General features: G+C 44.3%; 1 protein-coding gene across 1 annotated transcript; it reads left to right on the top strand.

Moving 5' to 3' along the window:
- Positions 1 to 12302: 12302 nt before the first annotated feature.
- Positions 12303 to 17565, top strand: Tmem216 (transmembrane protein 216). The gene is made up of 5 exons (XM_051146135.1): positions 12303 to 12452; positions 13002 to 13103; positions 13477 to 13569; positions 15869 to 16070; positions 16924 to 17565. Exons 1-5 carry the CDS (start codon positions 12440 to 12442, stop codon positions 16937 to 16939), a joined length of 426 nt encoding a protein of 141 aa, XP_051002092.1. The 5' UTR covers positions 12303 to 12439; the 3' UTR covers positions 16940 to 17565.
- The last annotated feature ends 3698 nt before the right edge of the window (positions 17566 to 21263 follow it).

The raw sequence follows: 21263 nt of genomic DNA, 5'->3' as shown, positions 1-21263 counted from the left end.
GATTCTGGGTAGAAACTGAAACTGCCCTCAGGAGAAAAAAAAAAAAAAGGTGCTTCTGAGCCTGTTTGGCAAAGGAAAGTCTTAGAATTTATATGCTATATTCTGTTGCTACAATACCATGTAAAAACCATCACCAAACTCAGTAGCATGTGTCCCTGTGCAGCTGGCTGGCATGTGGTGGGGTGTAGCTGAGCTAGGCTTGTAAGGATGATTGTAACTGGGTCTCCTCAAGTCTGTCTGTGGTCAGCCATGCTAATCTTGGACCTTTAACTTGGCTAACCTAGGATGACCTCAGGAGGAATAACAGCTTACTGGGCTGTGGGTTTTATGACTCATCCGCCAGGTGACTACCCCAGGTCTGTGCGCATGATGTGGCCTAGGGCCTAGGGGCAAGAGAGAACGTGTCCCATTGCATTCACAGGTCTGTCCTCTGTTTCCATTTCCATTGGTCAAAGCAAGTCATGTGTAAAACGAGGTCAAAGTAGGAAGAAGCACAAAGTTTCAAGGCAGAAGGTTTGGACGGGCTTGAGAGTGTATGTAGCTCAGTGCTAGAGCATATGCATAGCATGTGCAAGGCCTTGGGTTCCATCTCCAGTACCAGAAGAGACATGAATACAGGACAGGACAAAGAACTGACTGCTAGGGCTGGAGAGATGGCTCAGCGGTTAAGGGCACTGCCTGCTCTTCCAAAGAACCTGGGTTCAATTCCCAGCACCCACATGGCAGCTCACAACTGTCTGTAACTCCCAAATCTGACACCCTCACACCAACACATATAAATTAAAATTAAATAAAAAATATTTAAAAAAAAAAAAAAAAAAAAGAACTGACTGCTAATCAAACCAGACCACACCTCATAGCTGTGTGAATCACAAACACACTGAAAAGGCCAGGTGGCAAACACTGATGCTGAGGACTACTGGAGCAAGAATGAAGCCACAGGTGCTACAATACCTGAATAGAACCAGCTGTGTTCTAGTAAAACTTGTGTGTACACAGAACTTTTAGTTTTTTTATTTTCAGATGTCAAAAAATACTCCTTTTGCCCAGCATGGTGGCACATGCCTTTAATCCCAGCACTCGAGAGGCAGAGGCAGTCAGATCTCTGTGAGTTCAAGGCCAGCATGGTCTAAAAGGTAAGTCTAGGACAACCAAGGCTACACAGAGAAACCCTGTCTCAAAAAAACAAAAATAAGCCAGGCGTGGTGGCACACGCCTTTAATCTCAGCACTCGGGAGGCAGAGGTGGGCAGATCACTGTGAGTTCGAGGCCAGCCGGGTCTACAAAATGAGTCCAGGACAGCCAAGGCTAACACAGGGAGACCCTGTCTCGAAAAAAAAAAAAAGTAAAATACTCCTTTTGATTTTTTTCATGTAAAATGTTACCAGGACAGGCAGTGGTGGTGCATGTCTTTAATCCTAGCATTCAGGAGGCAGAGGCAGGTGGATCTCTGTGAGTTCAAAGCCAGCCTGGTCTATATAACTAGTTCCAGGACATCCAGAGCCACACAAAGAAACCCTATGTCAGAAAACCAAAAAACAAACAAACAAACAAACAAAAACAACTAGAAAAAGTGTGAGATTAGAAGCGTGGGCCCTGGTGTAGTCATACTGGGAAAAGACAAATAAAGGGGCCTAGAAACCCGCTAATTCTATCTTCAGAATATAGGGCATGGGGTTTAAGTTTAAATAGAAAAGGAAGGCAAGATGGTTCCACAGTTAGAGGACATGCTGTTCTTCCAGAGGACCTGGATTCTGTTCCCAGCTTACTAGGGCCTGTGACTTTACTCCAGCTCCAAAGGAATCCAGCACCTCTGGCCCCTGAAGGCACGTGCATACACCCATACACATACTTACTTATTTATTTAGTTTAAAGTTCAGAGTGCAACAAGTGTTTATTTTGGTTTTTTGAGACAGGGTTTTTCTGTGTAGCCTTGGCTGTCCTAGACTCACTTTGTAGACCAGCTGACCTCGAACTCACAGCGATCTGCCTACCTCTGCCTCCCAAGTGCTGGGATTACAGGCTGCGCCACCACCACCCAGCCAAGAAGTGTTGATAACAAAGCAGTCCTAGTCAAGGTGTGTCCTACACATCACTGACCCATCACTGTCATGCTCTGGTTGTCCTGCTTGGGAAGTAGTGTGGCCAGTTGGCTGGGTGAAATGTCTTCCTAGGAGGCAAGTGCTTCCTCTGTGTGGCTCCAGGCTTCAGGCCTTCTCTTTCCTTCCATGAGACTCCTAGAGGAAGTTTGAATCTTTGGGGTTCTGTCGTGAGCACTGAGTACTTCGCACTCAGGATCCTGAATGAACTCAATCTGAGACTGATCAGTGGTTTTGCAGTTGCTAAGTTTATTAACATAAACGGGTTCAAGAATAGCAGTCACCACTACACAAAGACAACACCAAATCCGTCCAAAAACACAAATGGCCAAAATCATATAATGATACCATTCCATACTATTCTATCTTACACTCAAGCATTCATAACTATCTTAATTCTAACAGGAGTAGCATCTAACATTCCTAATCAGGGTTATACGACCTGATGGAGAGTCGTGTCAGCGACGACAGGTCCAGAGCTGCGACTTCTGGTTACAGCAGTAGGGTCCTTGGAGCTTGAGCCGTCATTCGTGTTCGGGTATTTGGGCAGAGTCTCAGTCTGTTCGGTGGATCTCGTTCCGGGCAGTCGGGATTTATGCGGCCATGGTGGAAGCGAGATACTGAATGGCTTTCGACCGTGGTTTATATACTTTTCCCCGAGTTTGTTTACTCTTTATCACATCACACATTCAGGTCTGCTTATCTATTACTATACGTCACTCATGTTTACTAGCTCAGCTGGCTACAGCTGTCCTTATCACTTCATAACACACTTATTATGGTTTTCTACACTGAGCAGTTGACATTGCTCTTACATGCTCATTACAGGTTCATAGTCTGAAACCACAAATGCCTCTTTAAAATTATTCTCCTGAGTCAGGCAGTAGTGGCACACACCTTTAATCCCAGCACTCAAGAGGCAGAGGCAGGCTGATCTCTGAGTTTGAGGCCAGCCTGGTCTATAAAATAAGTTCAGGACAGCCATTCCTACACAGAAACCTTTTCAAAAAATCAAAACAAAACAAAATCCCTCTCCTGCAAGATGGTTAAAAAAACGTGAAAAGCTACGCATGGTTTCCAGTGCCCACATCAAGGGTTCATACGTCTACAGCTCCTGCTCCAGGAAGAAGCAATGCTCTCTGGCCTCTGCAGCCACCTCCATGCACAAGCACATAAATGCACAAAGGCACACACATAAAATTTTTTTTAAAAGGGCTGGAGAGATGGCTCAGCAGTTAAGAGCACTGTCTGCTCTTCCAGAAGTCCTGAGCTCAATTCCCAGCAACAACGTGGTGGCTTGCAACCATCTGTAATGTGATCTGATGCCCTTTTCTGGCCTGCAGGTGTACATACAAGCAGAGCACTGTATATATAATAATAATAAATAAATATTTAAAAAACATAAATTTAAAAAAAGGTAGAAGGAAAGAACTGATTCCCAAAAAGTTGCCCTGTGATCTTCACATATGTACACTTTCCCCATCCCTTTTCTCACATGCACACAAAATAAAATGTAATAAATAAGCAGAATGTATAGACATGCCAGAAACAAAAACACAAAATTGCCATACCAATAAACCCTACCCAACTACTTGGAGCCTGACCCATATCTTGTAATGTCCTTATAGAAACATCTAAAGCTTAATATCTAGTGAACCATTGCCTTATTTATCCCAAATGTTCAGTTTCCAGAGAGAGAACTCTCTCTCAGAGAGCTCAGTGGTTAAGAGCACTGGCTGCTGTTCCAGAAGTCCTGAGTTCAATTTCCAGCAACTACATGGTGGCTTTCAACCATCTATATACTATGATCTGATGCCCTCTTCTGGTGTGCAGGTGAACTTGCAGATACACTCATATACATGCATAAAATAAGTAAATCTTTAAAAAGAGAGAGAACGAGTGATGTAAAATATACTATTTAACAAGACCACAAAATGTCTACTTACCTTTGCAGACTTCGGTCCCACATAAAAGGCATAAGAGATAAGGCCAAGCAACTCCCTCCTCCCTTTTCTCTGTTTTTTGAGACAGGATTTCTTTGTGTAACTGCCCTAGTTGTCCTGGACTCACTTTGTAGGTCAAGCTGACCTCAAACTCAGAGATCTGCCTGCCTCTGCTTTCTGAGGGATTACAGGTGTGAGCCACCACACCCTGCTCAAGCAACTCCTCTTAATTGTATAGAAGAACCATCACTCACTCGTGCTCCCTCTGCTGAGGAGTTCGCTGAGAATTCACCCATACCTCTCCTTTATTTAGTCTTTCCCATGTCAGTGAGCATGATGGTGCACACTGTGGTCACAGCACCAGTGGTTGGGAAGGGCCGAGGTAGGAGGATTACTATGAGTTCAAGGCCAGCTCCGTGGGCAGAGTGAGTTTCAGGCCAGATTGTGCATTGCAGTGAGACTCAGTAGGGTCCAGTCTGTGACACAGAACATTCAGATACAGTATCTAAGGGGCTGGCTTTAGATCCTCCAATTGGAACAAACGGTCACAAACGCTAACAAGCCTGAATTAACCATACGTGGTTTGTGTGAGGAAAAGAGATAGAGACAATTGAATAGCCCAATTTTGAATCTTTTCATAAAAGTATGTAGCTTTCCTGGCAGGAGAAGAAATACTCTAAAGAGGACAGTTGCCACTCAGGGAGGTAGAGGTAGGTAGACCTCTGTGAGTTCGAGGCCAGCCTGGTCTACATAGCGAGTCCAGGACAGCCAAGGTCACACAGAGAAACACTGTCTCGAAAAACAGAGTGAGAGAGGGGGAGGGCAGAGAGAGGTAAGAGACAGAGACAGAGAGAAACTGTTGTTCCCCTTCCATGGGCTATTGAAATAATGAACACTAAAGAATTAAAATTTCAAGCCGGGCGTGGTGGCGCACGCCTTTAATCCCAGCACTCGGGAGGCAGAGGCAGGCAGATCGCTGTGAGTTCGAGGCCAACCTGGTCTACAAAGTGAGTCCAGGATGGCCAAGGCTACACAGAGAAACCCTGTCTCGAAAAAACCAAATAAATAAATAAATAAATAAATAAATAAATAAATAAATTTTCCTCAGGAATCTCATGCAGGGAGAATAGAAGGGCAGAAGCCAAGAGGAGGCACTTGGCTTCTAGAAGAGTTGTCACAAATTATCAGCCCACCTTGCAGGACAGCTTGAATCAGAGACACTGGTGGTCCAAACTACACCTTGACCAGGACTGTTTAAGTAGACATACCTCTCGCCTTCAGTTTAAACTAAAACCTCAAATCAGACTCGGGGGTCATTGGACTCCTTTATTTATTTCTCTTCTTGGTGTGGGCCACATTGCTTAAATAAGGTGGCCTCCATAGGCTCATATATTTGAAACTTAGGGAGTGGCACTATTTGAAAGCACTAGGAGGTGTGGCCTTTTGGGGTAGCTGTGGCCTTGATGGATGGAGTGTGTCCCAGGGAGGTAGGCTCTGAGATTTCAAAAGCCCAAGCCATGCCTCTCTTTTCTCCTGCTGCCTTCAGATCTAGAGGGAGAACTCTCAGCTGCTTCTCCAGCTAGACCTCTGAAACTGTAAGCCAGTCCCATTACATTCTTTTATAAGAGTTGTGTTTTGGGGGGTAGAGGGGGAAAGGGGAAGGAGAGAAAAAAAACAGAGTTGTGTTAGTCAGACAAATGGCAGCACGGAGAGGGCTCTGAGGAGAGCTGAGGTCCACGTGGCACAGTGTAAATGTTGGAGGGCAGGGGGCCTTCTTACAGGTTTCTGAGGAAGGGGCAGTTTATAACAGAGAGTTGATGAGCAGTTCACTCCACAGGACGGGCCTGCAGGCTGTCCCCAGTTCCCCAGCATAGGTCTGGTGGAGTAGGAGGCATGGAGAAGGAATGTGTGACCTTACCTGGAAAATGTGGGGCAGTAGAGAGGAGAGGCTAGTTAAGGTGCGCCCATCATCCTGATGGCCCTCTGATGACGGCCAGCCTGGCTGCCTCAGCCTACAAACCTCTTTGGGGAAGTGGAAACTGAATTGGAACACCTGCTCCAGCATCTGGAAACCTGGGGCATCTGTTAGAGGGTTTCAGCTTCGCTGACAGGCACTTAGTTTCCTTCCAAGCGTCCATCTGTAAGAAAGAGGCTGCTACAGTGGGCATGGCCTGATTAAACATAATATGTAGACATGGTACAGAATTTAAGTTATAAAAACATTTAATCCAGGCACAATGGCACACATCTGTAACTCCAGCCACTTAGAAGGCATAGGCAGTCTACTCAATATAGCAAGATTGTGTCTAAATAAATAAATACACAAGCCGGGCGTGGTGGCGCACGCCTTTAATCCCAGCACTCGGGAGGCAGAGGCAGGCGGATCGCTGTGAGTTCGAGGCCAGCCTGGTCTACAAAGTGAGTCCAGGATGGCCAAGGCTACAGAGAAACCCTGTCTCGAAAAAAACCAAAAATAAATAAATAAATAAATAAATAAATACATGCATGCACAAATACAGCCATATTTTATAAGACCGGAAATACAGCTCAGTGGTAAAACTTGCCTAAAATGTGTGACGCACTGGTTTCCATCTTGAGCCCTGCAAAAATGCATAAGAAGAAATACACCACAATCTCCATTGAGTCTCTTGTCCCCTGATCCCCTCCTTGACAATCTGTATCTACCTATGTAACACTGTCCCCTTTGGTTTTTGTTTGTTTTTTGTTTTTGTTTTGGATTTTTAAAAAAGATTTACTTATTTATTTTGTGTACAGGGCACCGAATCTCATTATAATGGTTGTGAGCCACCATGTGGTTGCTGGGAATTGAACTCATGTCCTTTAGAAGAGCAGTCAGTGCTCTTAACCTCTGAGCCATCTCTCCAGCCCCCCTGGTTTTGGATTTTTGAGACAGGGTTTCTCTGTGTAGCCTTGGCTGTCCTGGACTTACTTTGTAGACCAGGCTGGCCTTGAACTCACAGCAATCCACCTGCCTCTGCCTCCTGAGTGCTGGGATTAAAGGCGTGCACCAGCACCACGAGGCAACTGTCCCTTTTGTTAAAGGCAGATTTGTCTGTGTAGCACGGACTGGCCTTAAACTCAAGAGCCTTCTGCCTCAGTTGTGATGACAGACATACACCACCATATCAGCTTTACTTATTGCCTTCTTTATACACAATAATAACCAGAAGCATTTTACAAAAGAAAAATTGTTATAATGCTGCCTCAGTCATTTATTGAAAATCTTTGACCCTGTGCATATTTTATAGGCACTTGTGATGTGGAGAAGGCTCCATAAAATATAGTTGGTCTCTGCCCTATTTCCTGACACTTAATCCCTAAGACCCTTAGAATATCAAAGTGATGTCATTTTGGATGCTAATTAGATGAAGGTGTCTGGGCACTCCTGGATTGCTTCCCTGGTAGGACTGACTACTTGGAGAACTCTTGTGATTAGAAGTTTGGAGCTATCAGCCCCACCCAGATCTGTGGAGAGGAAAGGAGTGCTAAGGAAAGTCACCAACCACCAGGAATTATTCAGTCATGCCCATGTGGTGGAGCACCCTCAGAAGCCATAAAGGGGGCTGGAGAGATGGCTCAGAGGTTAAGAGCATTGGCTGCTCTTCCAAAGGCCCTGAGTTCAATTCCCAGCAGCCACATGGTGGCTCATAACCATCTATAATGAGATCTGGTGCCCTCTTCCAGCGTGCAGGTGTACATGAAGGCAACAACACTATGAATATAATAAATAAATAAATCTTTTTAAAAAAGAAGAAGGAAGCCGCAAAGGACAATTTAGAGAGCTACAGAATTGAAAACCCCATCCAGGTACTATAAGAGTAGTGCTCCCACCTGGTGAGGGAAGGTGGTGGTGTATTTTGTTTTGTGACAGGTTTTCTGTAACCCAAGCTAGCTTGGAACTCACTGTGTAAGTCCAGGACAGCCAAGGCTACACAGAGAAACTCTGTCTCGAAAAACTAAAAAACAAAACAAAACCCAAAAAACTACTGCCATGTAGGATGGTTTGACTCAAATATGGAAATTAATGAAGATGGTAAAGCTTTGGTGAAAGCATGTTCTCGTGTGAGTAAAAAGATAGGCAACCTCTATAGAGAACAATGAGTGATTCTTGAAATTCTGTAAATAAAAGTTATAATGGCTGAAAAAGATATTTCTTTCTCTCTTAAGGGACAGGGTTGGTCTTTTTTTTTTTTAAGTTTCTCGAGACAGGGTTTCTCTGTGTAGCTTTGGCTATCCTGGACTCACTCTGTAGACCAGGCTGGCCTTGAACTCACAGTCACCTGCCTGCCTCTGCCTCCCGAGTGCTGAGATTAAAGGTGTGCTAACGCACACCCAGGGCATAAAGGGTTTTATTGCCCTACAATAACCTCAAACCATTAAGCCAGGATGACTTTGAGTTTTTGATCCTCTTACTCTTACTTCCCAAGTGCTAGGATCGCAGATGTTGAATAACGCATCTGATTTTATGCAGTGTTGGGAACTAAACTCGTGGCTTCCTGCGTATTAGGCAAGCACTCTACCAACTGAGCTGCATTCACAACCCTTCATTTTTATTTTTATTTTTATTTTTAAAGACAGGGCATCTCTATGTAGCTCTGGAACTCCATATACAGACTAGTTTGACCTTGAACTTTCAATCCTCCTGTCTCTGCCTTCTGAATGATGAATTTACAGACAAGCTCAGCATGCTAACATTCTCCACCACATGAAGGTATGGGGGTGTGGAAGGGCTTTCTTTCCCTTCCCATGTCCCTGTAGCTTTTTCTTTCTATCCTACCTCAGATTAAACAGTAAGAGAGACACAATAATGATCAGTAAACTGAAAGATAACTAGTTACCCAAACAAAAGAAGAGATAAAAGAAACAGGACAGCCTGGTAAGTAATTAGTTAGACAATATCAGACTGTCTAACATAAATGTAATTAAAGCATAGGAGGCAAAGAGAAAGAAAGAGCAAACAGGAATAAATAAGTTAAGTATTCTCCAGATTTGGTAAAGGATATGTACGTATTTGAGATACCTAATATGTTCACCATGACAATTTTTAAAAGTTTATATCTAGACAGAACTTTATATTAGTTCCAGCACTCAGGGGGAAAAGGTAAGTGGATCTAAGTGAGTTCAAGGCCAGCCTGCTATACATATTTCTAGACCAGCCAGAGATACACAGTGAGAAAAAAAAAAAAAAAAGGTCCATATCTAGGCATATTCCAGTCATACTGCTACTAAACATGGGAACAAATTGCTGCTTATTTGCCTGGTTTTGATGCAGGAATCTAACTCAGGGCTTTTTGTTTGCTAAGCGCAGAGTTCTATCCCTGTTCACCACAGTCCAACACTGAGAGCAAAACCCACATAGCAAACGAAGAGGATGTGCAACCTGCTGGTTCTCAGGAGCTCACAGGCCAGAAGCTCCATGGCAGCTCCATGCTGAGGAAAGATGAAACCTTCAGAATTCCATGTTTACCCAGAACAGACATAATGAAGCTGAAATGCATTTTCATATACAAGAAAATAGAATTAGCTGCAGTGGGAGAGAAAACAGGAGTAGCCGTTTCTGTTTCACTCTAAAGGATCTTGTCTTTCATATTTGTGCCAAAAGACAGCTCAACCAGATTAATGTACAACAAATCCACCTGGCCATGGGTTTATAGGATACTAGTGCCTTTGGGTTATAGACCTAGTGTCCCCAAAGTGCTACCAAGTTTTGCTCTTAAGTGCAATGGAGCAAGGGTCAGCATATAGAAAATGCGATTGGATATAAGGGGTCTGAGTGACAGAAACACAGCAAGGGCTGTCTGCTCATTCTGAGCTTCTCCAGTGCCGCCTCCCAGCTGTGGAGCAAGGCCTCTCTGCAACAAGGGTCTTAATCTGATGACCAGCTGTTGCAAGGAAAGGCTAGGGAGTGGTGAGAAATATTTTTCTGCTTTATGGCTGGCTTGGAGGAAAAGGAGTTCTGTTTTCTGTGATTTTTTTTTTTTTCTACTCACTTTGTAGACCAGGCTGGCCTCGAACTCACAGCGATTCGCCTGCCTCTGCCTCCCGAGTGCTGGGATTAAAGGTGTGCGCCACCACGCCCGGCTGCTGTTTTCTGTGATCTTAGGGAGGAAAATTCTAGTTTCTGTGGCCTGCCTCGGGACACTATGAAGAGTGAAAAGGAGAGTGCTGAAGAGACAGTTTTCTTTTGAGGCCTTCATTTTGGAGTCTTGTTTTCTGAGCCCTGATACTGTTGCCCAGACAGGAAATGAGGACTGAGAAAGTCAGGTCTTCAGGAAGAAATGCAGAGAACACTGTCAGTGTGAGGCTCCATGCTGTGTGACTTTTCTATGGATATGTAAAATATCACCTACCCTATCAGCTACAAGAATGATTCATTTGAATTGATCTTTTTTATTTTAAACAGAGCTTCTTGTATTCCACTGTAGCTCTTGCTCCCCCAGAACCTGCTATATAGACCTGGCTGGCATCAAACTCACAGAGATCTGCCTGTCTCTGCCTCCTGAGTGCTGGGATTAAACTTTTGGCCTTCAAGTTCATATTGAGGAGCTGGGTGTGATGGCACCTGCCTTTAATCCCAGCACTCGGGAGGCAGAGGCAGGCGGATTGCTGTGAGTTCGAGGCCAGCCTGGTCTACAAAGTGAGTTCAGGACAGCCAAGGCTACACAGAGAAACCCTGTCTTGAAAAACCAAACCAAACCAAACCAAAACAAAACAAAAGTTCATATTGAATAAAATGAGTTTATTAAGGGTCACCTATGGAGACCTACAGGCAGCTAGCTGCATTTTCCCAAAGTCACCAGCCTCCTTTCCCTTAGGAAGCTCGTTTGTTTTTAATTAATTTACTTATTTTGTGTGTGTGTGCATGCATACTGTGTGTGTGAGTACATAATGTGGGTATGTGAGCATACTCATGCCATGTCCAGCATGCAGTGATCGGAGGACAACTTTTAGGAGCTGATGCTCTCCTTTCACCATGCCAGTCTCAGGGATTGAACTCATTTATCAGGCTTAGTGACAAACGCCTTTACCCACTGAGCCATCTTGCTGGCCTAGAAAGTCCTATTTTTTTTTTTTTTTTCCAGAGCTGAGGACTGAACCCAGGGCACTTTGCTTGCTAAGCAAGCACTCTACCACTGAGCTAAATCCCCAACCCCAAAAGTCCTATTTTAAATGGCTCTAAATGTGTAACACTGGGGAGATAGCTGAGCAACTGAGTTTGATCCTCAGGACCACTAACCTGGGTCCATTAGAAAACTAACTCCTAAAAGTTGTCCTTTAGCTTTGTTAAGCCAAAAGAAAGACCTGCCATGCACCAGCCATGGGGGAGAAGGACTAGGGCCGTCTCAGGGTAAAATGAAGACAACAGGAAGCCTAACAAGAGTGGGAGGTGGACCCGGGAGGACTGGGAGGTGAATGTGATTGGGATACATTATGTGAAATTTCCAAATAATCAATAAAAAATATTATGTTAAAAATTGTCCTTCAAAAAACTGGGAGTGGTGACACACACACCTGTAATCCCAGCACTCGGGAGGCAGAGGCAGGCGGATTGCTGTGAGTTCGAGGCCAGCTTGGTATACAAAGTGAATCCAGGACAGCCAGGGCTAAAACAGAGAAACCCTGTCTCAAAAAACAAACAATAACAACAACAACAACAACAAAACCCAAAACTGTCTTTTAGCTGGGCGTGGTAGAAAAACAACAACAAAATAATAATTATTATAAAAATAAATAAATTAATAGTCCTCTAACCTCCATATTCTAGTGGTGGCATGGGTGCCCACTCACCCACCCATCAAGTACTCACATGCACATGATGCATGCACAAATACACAAAACATGTTAGAGGGGTAAAAGTGCAGTAAATGGCTGCAAATCTAGGTTTCAGAGCGCTGCCTAGTGTTAAAGTGCTAGAAATTACTGCAGGCTCAGACAATACAAGGTACAATCAAAACCAAAGACTGGGAAAGTTCCTGGATTCTGCTGGTTTCAGCAAACAGTATCAGGATTCGCCCATTTTACAGAAGAGCAATGAGAAGAGAAAATGGTGGGCCCAGGGCCGATCCTCCAACCACACTGCCACACAGGACCACTCAGGCCCAACGCCATGAAGCTGGGGATGGAGAGTTCAATTCGAGAGCTGCCTAGGTCTCCTGGGTTCTCTGGCTTCATAAAAAAACCTCCATCCTCCCTCTAGACCACAGTCGGCTGTTGACAGAGGGAGCTATTCCGTGCGCTTGCGCGGCCAGTGCGGTAACCATAGAGTGGCACCGGCCGGCAGAGAGGCTAGAAGTCCAGGCCTCTCTGCGCCTGGCTTCCGGCTGTGCCACATTGCTCCGGGAGCTGCCGCGTACGCTGTTTCCATGGGGACGGAACATGGCGCCACGAGGTGAGACTCTGGAGGTGTGTGTCTCTGCCCTATTCCATCGGTACCTGCCAGCCCCTCCACCTCTCTGCTCTCCAGAGCGCGACCTAATCTCCTAAACTCAAAAGTTGGGGTATTTTCTCTTGTCCGAATTGGGCTTGCGTTGCTCTGACCACCCCGAGTGCCTGCAAGTGTGGAACTACTGTACTCTTAAAAATCCCGGACTAGCCCCATTTATTCTCGGATGGCTCAGTTACAAATCCTCTGGCCTTAGACAGACTTAAGTTCATCTCTGCGTCCCAATTTCCCCTTCAGTAGTGACAGGGTTGAGTTTTTAGAGGTGCCTCTTAGCTGTGGTAATAGCTGAATTGCCAGAAAAGTCGACCTAAAAGTGATTCCTGGGAAAGGAGGTCAGAGGTCGCCCCCTTCATAACAACACTCTCACTTCATTAGCAATTAAGAGTTTCTCCCTCATCCCCCAGGACCGTGTGTTTTCTCCAGATTATACAGAACCACACAAGGAGCAGGGCTCCAGCCCCCCTTCTGCCCATTCTTTGTGTTGCTATTTTTCAGATAAAAGGTTGTCTTCAACTCCTCTCGAAATCCTGTTCTTTCTGAATGGGTGGTATTATGCTACCTATTTCCTGCTGGAGCTCCTTATTTTCCTATACAAAGGTAAGGCTGGGCCTGACTGCCTCTGCCCCCAAAGCCCTAATCCACTTTAGCCTAGTGCCAATTCATCAAGAACCCTCCATGTTTCACTCTTTTCTGATTCGTGCAGCATCTCTTCACTGCAAGGCAGACATCTCTCCAACTGATGGCTTTAGAATGATTCAGTAGGAAGTCTTCAGCAAGAATAACCTGAGTTTGAGAAACGTGGGCCTCTCCATTATAATTCAATCATTTGGCAGAGTCAGGACTTCTAGACTTAGTAGATCTGCAGCTGAAACAATCTACACCTCTCTAACTGGCTCACAGGAAGCTAGGACTCCTGTCCTTGTGGGGACCATTGGGTGGTGTTTGCAGACTCTGGCTTTTACACTGGCAGGTCTCCTGCTGCCATACCCAACGGCCAACCTAGTCCTGGACGTGGTGATGCTGCTCCTTTATCTTGGCATTGAAGTGATACGGCTGTTTTTTGGTGAGTGTTGTCCAGAAAATATTTCCATTCCTTATAAGACATGCTGGAGCCTGTAACTTGATTAACAAGACAAAGAACATAACCTAGGCTATCAGAGCTTGGATCTGGTAATGTATCTCATTGCTTCCTCCATGAGGCTTCAAGCTGCTGCTTTATATTTTAGGTTAAGATTTACGTGTGTGTTCCTGAGTGGGGCTAGAGGCTGGCAGTAGCACTGGATCTTAGACCATTCCTCTCCAGTTGCCTGACTGCTACAAGAGTGCCTGCTTCTTGTCCTTGCTTTGTCTGGGAGAGTAAAGCAGCTCATTTCTAAAGAGGTCTAAGACTCCTTCCACTTCTTTGTTTGTTTGTTTGCTTTGTTTTGTTTTGAGCCAGGGCCTCTCTGTGTTAGCCTTGGATGTCCTGGACTCGCTTTGTAGACCAGGCATGCCTTGAATTCACAGTGATCCACCTGTGAGTTTTTGAATGCCAGAAACACTGAGCAAAAGCCCTTCTTACTTTTTTTTTTTAACCCTTCTTACTTATAACACATCTTCCCAGTTAAAATACAAACCCAAGGCAGGAAAATGGGACACTAACAGTCAATTCACATAATCATTTAGAGGACCAGAAACCTTGCTGAAATGAGCATGATGGTGCATGCCTTTACTCCAGTACCTCCAGGCAGAGGCAAAGGGATCTTTATGAATTCAGACAAAACTTGCCAATGTGCTCAAACTTAGTAAAGCCAAACAAAACAAAACAAAGCACCAAGGGGGTAAAAGCAAAGAAAAACAAGGCAAGCCAGGCATGGTGGTGCATGCCTATAATCCCAGCACTCAGGAGGCAGAGGCAGAGGCAGGTGGATTGCTGTACGTTCGAGGCCAGCCTGGTCTACAAAGAGTCGAGGACAGCCAAGGCTATACAGAGAAACCTTGTCTCAAAAACAAAAACAAAAACAAAACAAAACAAAAAAACAAGGCAACATTTTTTTTTCCACATAGTACATTGTCAGTAGCAAGAAAGATTTAAACAGTACAGTATCCATATTTGGCTTTTGGAACACTTTTTTTGAAGTTAAACTATTATTATTTTGTGTGTATGATTGTTTTGCCGGTATGTATGTCTGTATACCACATGTATGTCTGGTGCCCATAGAGGTCAGAAGGTATTAGGGCTAGAGAGATGGCTCAGAGGTAAAGAGGACTTGCTGTTTTTGCAGGAGGACCCCAGTTTGTTTTCCACCATCATATAAGGCAACTCACAACTGCCTGTAACACTCCATCTCCAGAGGATCCAATGTTGTCTTCTGGATTTTGTAGGCATGCACAAACACCCAAGTGAGAATTAAAAGGAAAAAAAGAAGAGGGCATCATATGCTCTGGAACTGGAGCTACAGACTGTTGAACTACCATGTGGGTACTGGAACTGAACCTGGGTCCTTAGGAAGATGAGCAAGTGCTCTTGACCACCCAGCCATCCATCTCTGTAGCCCCATAGAAGTTATTTTTAATGCATTTCCTAAAATTATTTTCCATATTAGTTGAAAAGTTTTTAATGTATGTATACATTTACACACACACACATATACATTGTAGATATTTTACATACAGTTTTTGTTTATAATTATTATATATATGTATGTGGATATAAATGCATGTATGCATGTAAACACGCATGCAATTTGGTTTTGGTTTTTGAAGCAAGGAGACCAGGATAATCTTGAATTCTCAACTCTGATTCTATTTTTTGTTGTTGTTGTTTTTTCAAGACACAGTTTCTCTGTGTAGCCTCAGCTGTCCTAGACTCAATTTGTAGACCAGGCTGGCCTCAAACTCACAGTGATCCACCTGCCTCTGCCTCCCAAGTGCTGGGATTAAAGGCATGTACCACCACCACTCAGCTCAATTCTGGTTCTTTAGCCTTGTGAATGCTGAGATTATAGGCGTGTCCATGTCTTGCTCTTATTGCTTTTTTTTTTTTTTTTTTTCCCCATTTTCTCTTTTGAGACAGAGTCTCTCTCTATGTAGCCCTGGCTATCGCTATCCTGGAACGCTCAATGTAGACCAGACTAGCCTCAAACTCAAGAGATCCTCCCAATTTATTTTTTATTTTTTGATACAGAATCCTGTTGTTCCCTTGGTAGAGTCAGAATGGAAGCAGGGAAACCTCACTTTTAAATATGACATTCCCACTCAGGGAATTTTCTCTGCTCTGTCCATCTGTCATATCCAGATACTTCCTGAGGTGAGAAAAAACAGGCTGAGGCCAGGAAAAGCAGTCACCATTTGGAGGTGACTCTGGGGGCTGTGTTTTATAGGTACAAAGGGAAACCTCTGCCAGCGAAAGATGCCCCTTGGCATTAGTGTGGCCTTGACCTTCCCATCTGCCATGATGGCTTCCTATTACCTGCTGCTGCAGACCTACGTGCTCCGCCTAGAAGCTATTATGAACAGCATCTTGCTCTTCTTTTGTGGCTCAGAGCTGCTGCTTGAGATGCTCACGCTGGCCACCTTCTCCAGGTATTATTACTGATGGCTGGGTTCCCTACCCAGATATGGGTGCATTGTTCTTTGAAGGCTTGAAAGGTGTAGAAAACTGGATTTAAGAGGGTGTTCAATGGGATGCTTTTCTTACTTCCAGTAGGTAGAAACATTCTTTGTGTATGTGGTCTGCTTATGTATGTTCATGTGTGCCTGCACTTGAGTGCAGACCAGAGGTTCATGTCAGGTGTCTTCATCAATCACTTTCCACCTTATATATTCAAGGGTTTCCCACGTGAACAAAAGGCTCTCCAATTTGGCTAGCCCAGCTAACCAGCTTACCCTAGGAAGCCCATCTTTCCTTCCATGGATGCTGGTCCTCATGCTTGGGTGGCAAGTACCATTTTCCCAGTCCCCAAAGCTTCTTTCCTAAGGAAGCTAAGTCTTCTGGTTCTTTGGAATCAAGAGGCTTCTAATATACAGAGTTCAAGCTAACAGTTGTTAGTCACTGGTCTCTTTAGGTTTTTTTGTTTTGTTTGTTTTTATTTTTTCGAGACAGAGTTTCTCTGTGTAGCCTTGGCTGTCTTGGAACTCACTCCTGTAGACCAGGTTGGCTTTGAACTCACAGTGGTCTGCCTGCCTCTGCCTCTCGAGTGCTGGGAGGCACACCTGCTAGGTTTTATTTTTTTTAACGTGCATTGGTGTTTGACCTGCTTGTACATTTGTGTGAGGGAGACAGATCCACTGGAACTTGAGTTACAGACAGTTGTGAGCTGTTATGTGGGTGCTGGGAATTGAACCAAGGTCCTCTGGAAGAGCAGCTGAGCCATCTCTTCAGTCCCACTCACTGGTCTTTTAACAGTTTTTTTTTTTTCTTTCTTTCTGCCTTTAGTATGGACAGAATCTGAAGTACAAGATCTCCAGCTGGTAGCCCATCAGGGTGAGAACACATATCCTTTCGGTACTGCAGCCACACTTATGAAAAGTGGTAGGTCAAGCTGGTCTGGGAAAGGTTCTGTGGTTTTTCCTCCACACAGACTGTGGACATTGAGCACCTACCTACCTTAGGTCAGTGGCACCATCCTTAAACCAGGATCATCAGCAGGAGACTCCTACATTTTGTTGTAGGGAGGAACAAGTCTGTCCTCATCTTGGTCTTTCTTCTAACAGCTTCCTACTGACCTCAAGTTCTCTTCCTTGGTCATCATGGCCAAAGCTCCTTGTGTGGACCACACGTTTGCTGGGCTTCCAGCAGGACCTGAGCCACAGCATCCTGTACATGTACCACATCTGTCCTATAAGCACGGAAAGCTTCCTAATGGTGTGCTCCTGGGCTGATTCAAATGTTTCCTGCCCCTGTGTCGCCCCCTCACCCCTGCCCTGCTCAAAGAGATGGCAATCCAGAACTCTTTTAGTAGTTCTTAGTATTATTTTTGTACTCTGATCATGAAGCAAACACAATTTTATAATAAAAAATATTTTCTGATATGGGGCGGGTTGTCTTTTCCCTATAACACCTGTCTAAACTTCGTATCTTCTAAGTGAGGACGGACACTATCCCGGCATGTGCTCTGAGGCTGTGTTTAGTGGTAAACTGTGACGTAAAGACAGTGATGAAGGTGTCCCTCCCTCCATGCCCAACCTGCAGCCTGAATAACTTGTCTTCAAGTCTGTCTTTGGCAAAAGACTGTAAATGCTCTGCTTCTGCTCCAAGTCTGCTTGTGTCTCAATTCTTTCCAGCATAGGCCACATGTAATAAGAAATTGAAATAAACTTGACCGATATCTTTTTCCTTGTTTTCAGTTTGCTTAAAAGGAACATTTATCAGTCAATATCTTGCTGAGTATTGACATGTATTTTACTCCAGGAGCTACCATGAGTCATGAAAGAGTCCACTTTTTAGGAAGCCTTGAGGTCAGTCTATCAGGTGGATCATGGAATTTGTATTCCTGTGCCGCCCTTTTCTCTGTGCTCTTGCCTTCTAGTTGTCCTTGACATAGCAATCACAAGACATAGCAATCACAAGAAATAACAAGAAGGTTGAATAGACACTTCCCTGGTGTTTCTATCTCATGAACACCAGTTTTCTGCTCATGTTTGCTTTCTCTAGCTTTGCTCTGGTTGATGGCACAGAATGGAGAGGAACTCACTCTCTGTGACTTCCTGACTTCATTTAGATGTTTATCAATTTCAGCCTCTTTTCCAGGAGCACAAATGAACAGAAAGCGCTAGGTAGTGGTGGCGCACACTTTTAATCCCAGCTTTCAGGAGTCAGGTGTATCTCTTGAGTTCGCGGCTAGCCTGGTCTACAGTGCAAGTTCCAAGACAGCCAAAGATATACAGAGAAAACCTGTCTGGAAAAAACAACAAAAGAACAGAAAGCTCAGCTAAGTGGAAGTGGCTTAGAACATCTAATTTTTAAAATTTAGAGGGGCCTTCAAGACTAAACTTCTCTACATTACAGGCTTAGAGGTGAGGAAGTAAAGGCACCTGTGGAACTATAAGCCCGTCTTACAAGTCAGTCTGGACAAAGTAAACTCAAATAGAGACCCAGTCAGGTTACTGTGGTGTGCACCCATTGTGCCATGGTGTTCAGATGAAAAGGCTGAACATGCTGATTAGGACTTAGGATGTCATTTTACATCACAGTTACATGGAAGCTTAGCACACTGGTTCCCATGGGTGGCTCCTTGTTTTTAATACTGTTGAAACCACCTTGTCAGGCACAAAAGAAACCAAGGCCATGGCTGGATGTGGTGGTACACCTTAGCCTCAAGTACACTGGAAGCAGAGGTAAGAGAGTCTCAGCTTGGGGCCCTGTCTCAAGACTGGGCTCCAGAAGCTTTTCTGTAGACCACAGCATTTTACTGTGATCATGAAGCAAACACTGTATGTTTTTACTTTTTTTTTTTTTTTTTTTAAAGATGGGGTGTGTCATATGTTTATGGTTAGTCTTAAATGATCCTGTTTCAAACTCCCAACTGCTGGGACTGTAGGTATACCACTGTGTCTGGCCTGATTTTATTTTGAGAGATGGACTTCAAACTATCCTCCTGCTTCATCCCTATCTGTGCTGAAATTATCGGGCTGGGAAGTGAGTTAATTTGGCTAAAAGCTGTGCTTTTAATGAGGCAAGCTACTTTTCAGACCTGGAGGCACCAACATCACAAGACAATACATCTTTGGAGGCATAAAAAGTACATTGCTGGAGCAAATCCAGTACTTGGCAAACACAACAGACAACTGAGATGCAAGTGACTATTGACTCCAACATGAAAACACAATTCAACAGTGACATTAGCAATCCCAGCCCCTTCGAAGGAACATGCTTTTCTTTTTTTAAGTTTACCTGCTTTCCCCAATAGCAGTACACACTATCATCTGGTCTGGTTTATCTTTTTGTCATGTAAACCTACTCTTCACTTAAAAAAAAAAAAAAATTAAAGTAGGGGCTGGAGAGATGGCTCAGAGGTTAAGAGCACTGGCTGCTCTTCCAAAGATCCTGAGTTCAAATCCCAGAAAACACATGGTGGCTTGAAACCATCTATAATGAGATCTGGTGCTCTCTTGTGGCCTGCAGGCCTACATACAGGTAGAACACTATACATAAAAAATAAATCTTTAAAAAGTTAAAGTGACTTAACTGGATATGGTGGTATATACCTACAATCCCAGCACTTTGGGAGGTGAAGGAGGATCAGGAATTCATTGTCAGCCTTAGGGTATAAGAGACTGTCTTTAAAAAAATGAAGCCAGGTGGTGGTGGCACACGCTTTTAATCCCAGCACTCAGGAGGCAGAAGCAGGCAGATTTCTGAGTTCCAGGCCAGCTTGGTCTACAAATTGAGTCCAAGACAGCCAAGGCTGTCGGGAGCCGGTCCGCCATTACAAGATGGCGCTGACTTCCCGTTTCCTGGTTCTTCACGGAGGCCCTTATGGCCAGTGCGCATGCACAAACACGTCACCCTTACATAACCCGCTTACGCAGGCGGTATGCTAATTAGGTATTCTCTAGAGCACCAATGACGAGAAGACACGTCCCTCCACGCCTCCATATTTCCTATATAAGCCGTGGATTTTACGGGGAGTGGGTCCTTCTCCATCAGTCTGCAGAGAGCTGTACAATAAAATGCTGTCAGAAGAATCCTGAGTTGCCGCGTCTCCTTTATCGGCGAAAGGTGCGCGCGACACAAGGCTACAAAGAAGAAATCCTGTCTCGAGAAACAGAAAACAAACAAAAAACCCCCCAAAACCCCAACCAAATAAAACTGAAGGGCTGGTGTGATGGCTCGGTGGGTTAAGGTGCTAAGCCTGAACAGAGTTGGATTGCCCAGGAACCACAAGGTGGAAAGAGAACAAACCCTGCAAGTTGTCCAATGACCTTCAGACATAAGCCTATGTGCAAGTATGAAGACAGGCAGACAGTACACATGCACTAAAAAGTACATGTTAAGAGAAACCGTCTCGCTGGGCGTGTCTCAAAAAACCAAAAGAAAAAAAAAAAAACAAAACAAAAAAGAAACTCTCAAAACCAAAAAGTACATGTTAAAAACAAAAAACCCAAGTGATCCCCCCCACCCCAAGTCAGGGTTTCTCTGTGTAGTCTTGGCTGTCGACTCCCTTTGTAGACCAGGCTGGTGTGGAACTCACAGCGATCTACCTGCCTCTGGCTCCCAAGTACTGGAATTACAGGCATGTACCACCATGCCCGGTCCAAACCAAGTGATTTTTATAAATGCATTCCTGAATTATGGATGCTGAATCTGACTCTTCCATTCAGGTTTAGATACCAAGTTGAGTTTTAGAGATTAGCTCAGCAGCATCCCTGGGTAGCAGTGACATTTCAGTACTTGAATCTCTTCTTGTCCTATTTGTCCAAACAGTACATTAGTAAGATGCAAATATTTTGCCAGTAGGCTTTTATCTGTGCTCCTTTAAAAGGAGAGCTCTTCTGGGAATTCCTCAGTATTTCTAAGCTTTTTCATTTCTACTTCTCATATTTAGATGGCAACTCTGTTAACAAAATACATCCCTTATATGAATCCCAACACTTCCTAACATGAAGGCAAAACAGCAATTATTCTCATTTTTGATGAGACTGAGGTCCCATTGTTTATCTATAATTAAGGAGATGGAGGACTTAAGTACTAGCACCCAAGTGTTCATCCCAAACTGGACACCACCAGAACTCTACAGGGTAGGAAACACAACCTACAAGTAAGACTTGGAACTG

Source organism: Acomys russatus, chromosome 5 (assembly GCF_903995435.1).
Source record: "Acomys russatus chromosome 5, mAcoRus1.1, whole genome shotgun sequence".
NCBI lineage: Eukaryota > Metazoa > Chordata > Mammalia > Rodentia > Muridae > Acomys > Acomys russatus.
The sequence above is the reverse complement of the archived record's forward strand: the minus strand, read 5'-3'. Positions and strand labels throughout refer to the sequence as shown.

Coding starts and splice junctions, on each gene's coding strand:
- Tmem216 (XM_051146135.1), top strand. Junction 13,104..13,476: donor CCTTATTTTCCTATACAAAG/GTAAGGCTGGGC, acceptor TTACACTGGCAG/GTCTCCTGCTGCCATACCCA. Junction 13,570..15,868: donor AGTGATACGGCTGTTTTTTG/GTGAGTGTTGTC, acceptor TGTGTTTTATAG/GTACAAAGGGAAACCTCTGC.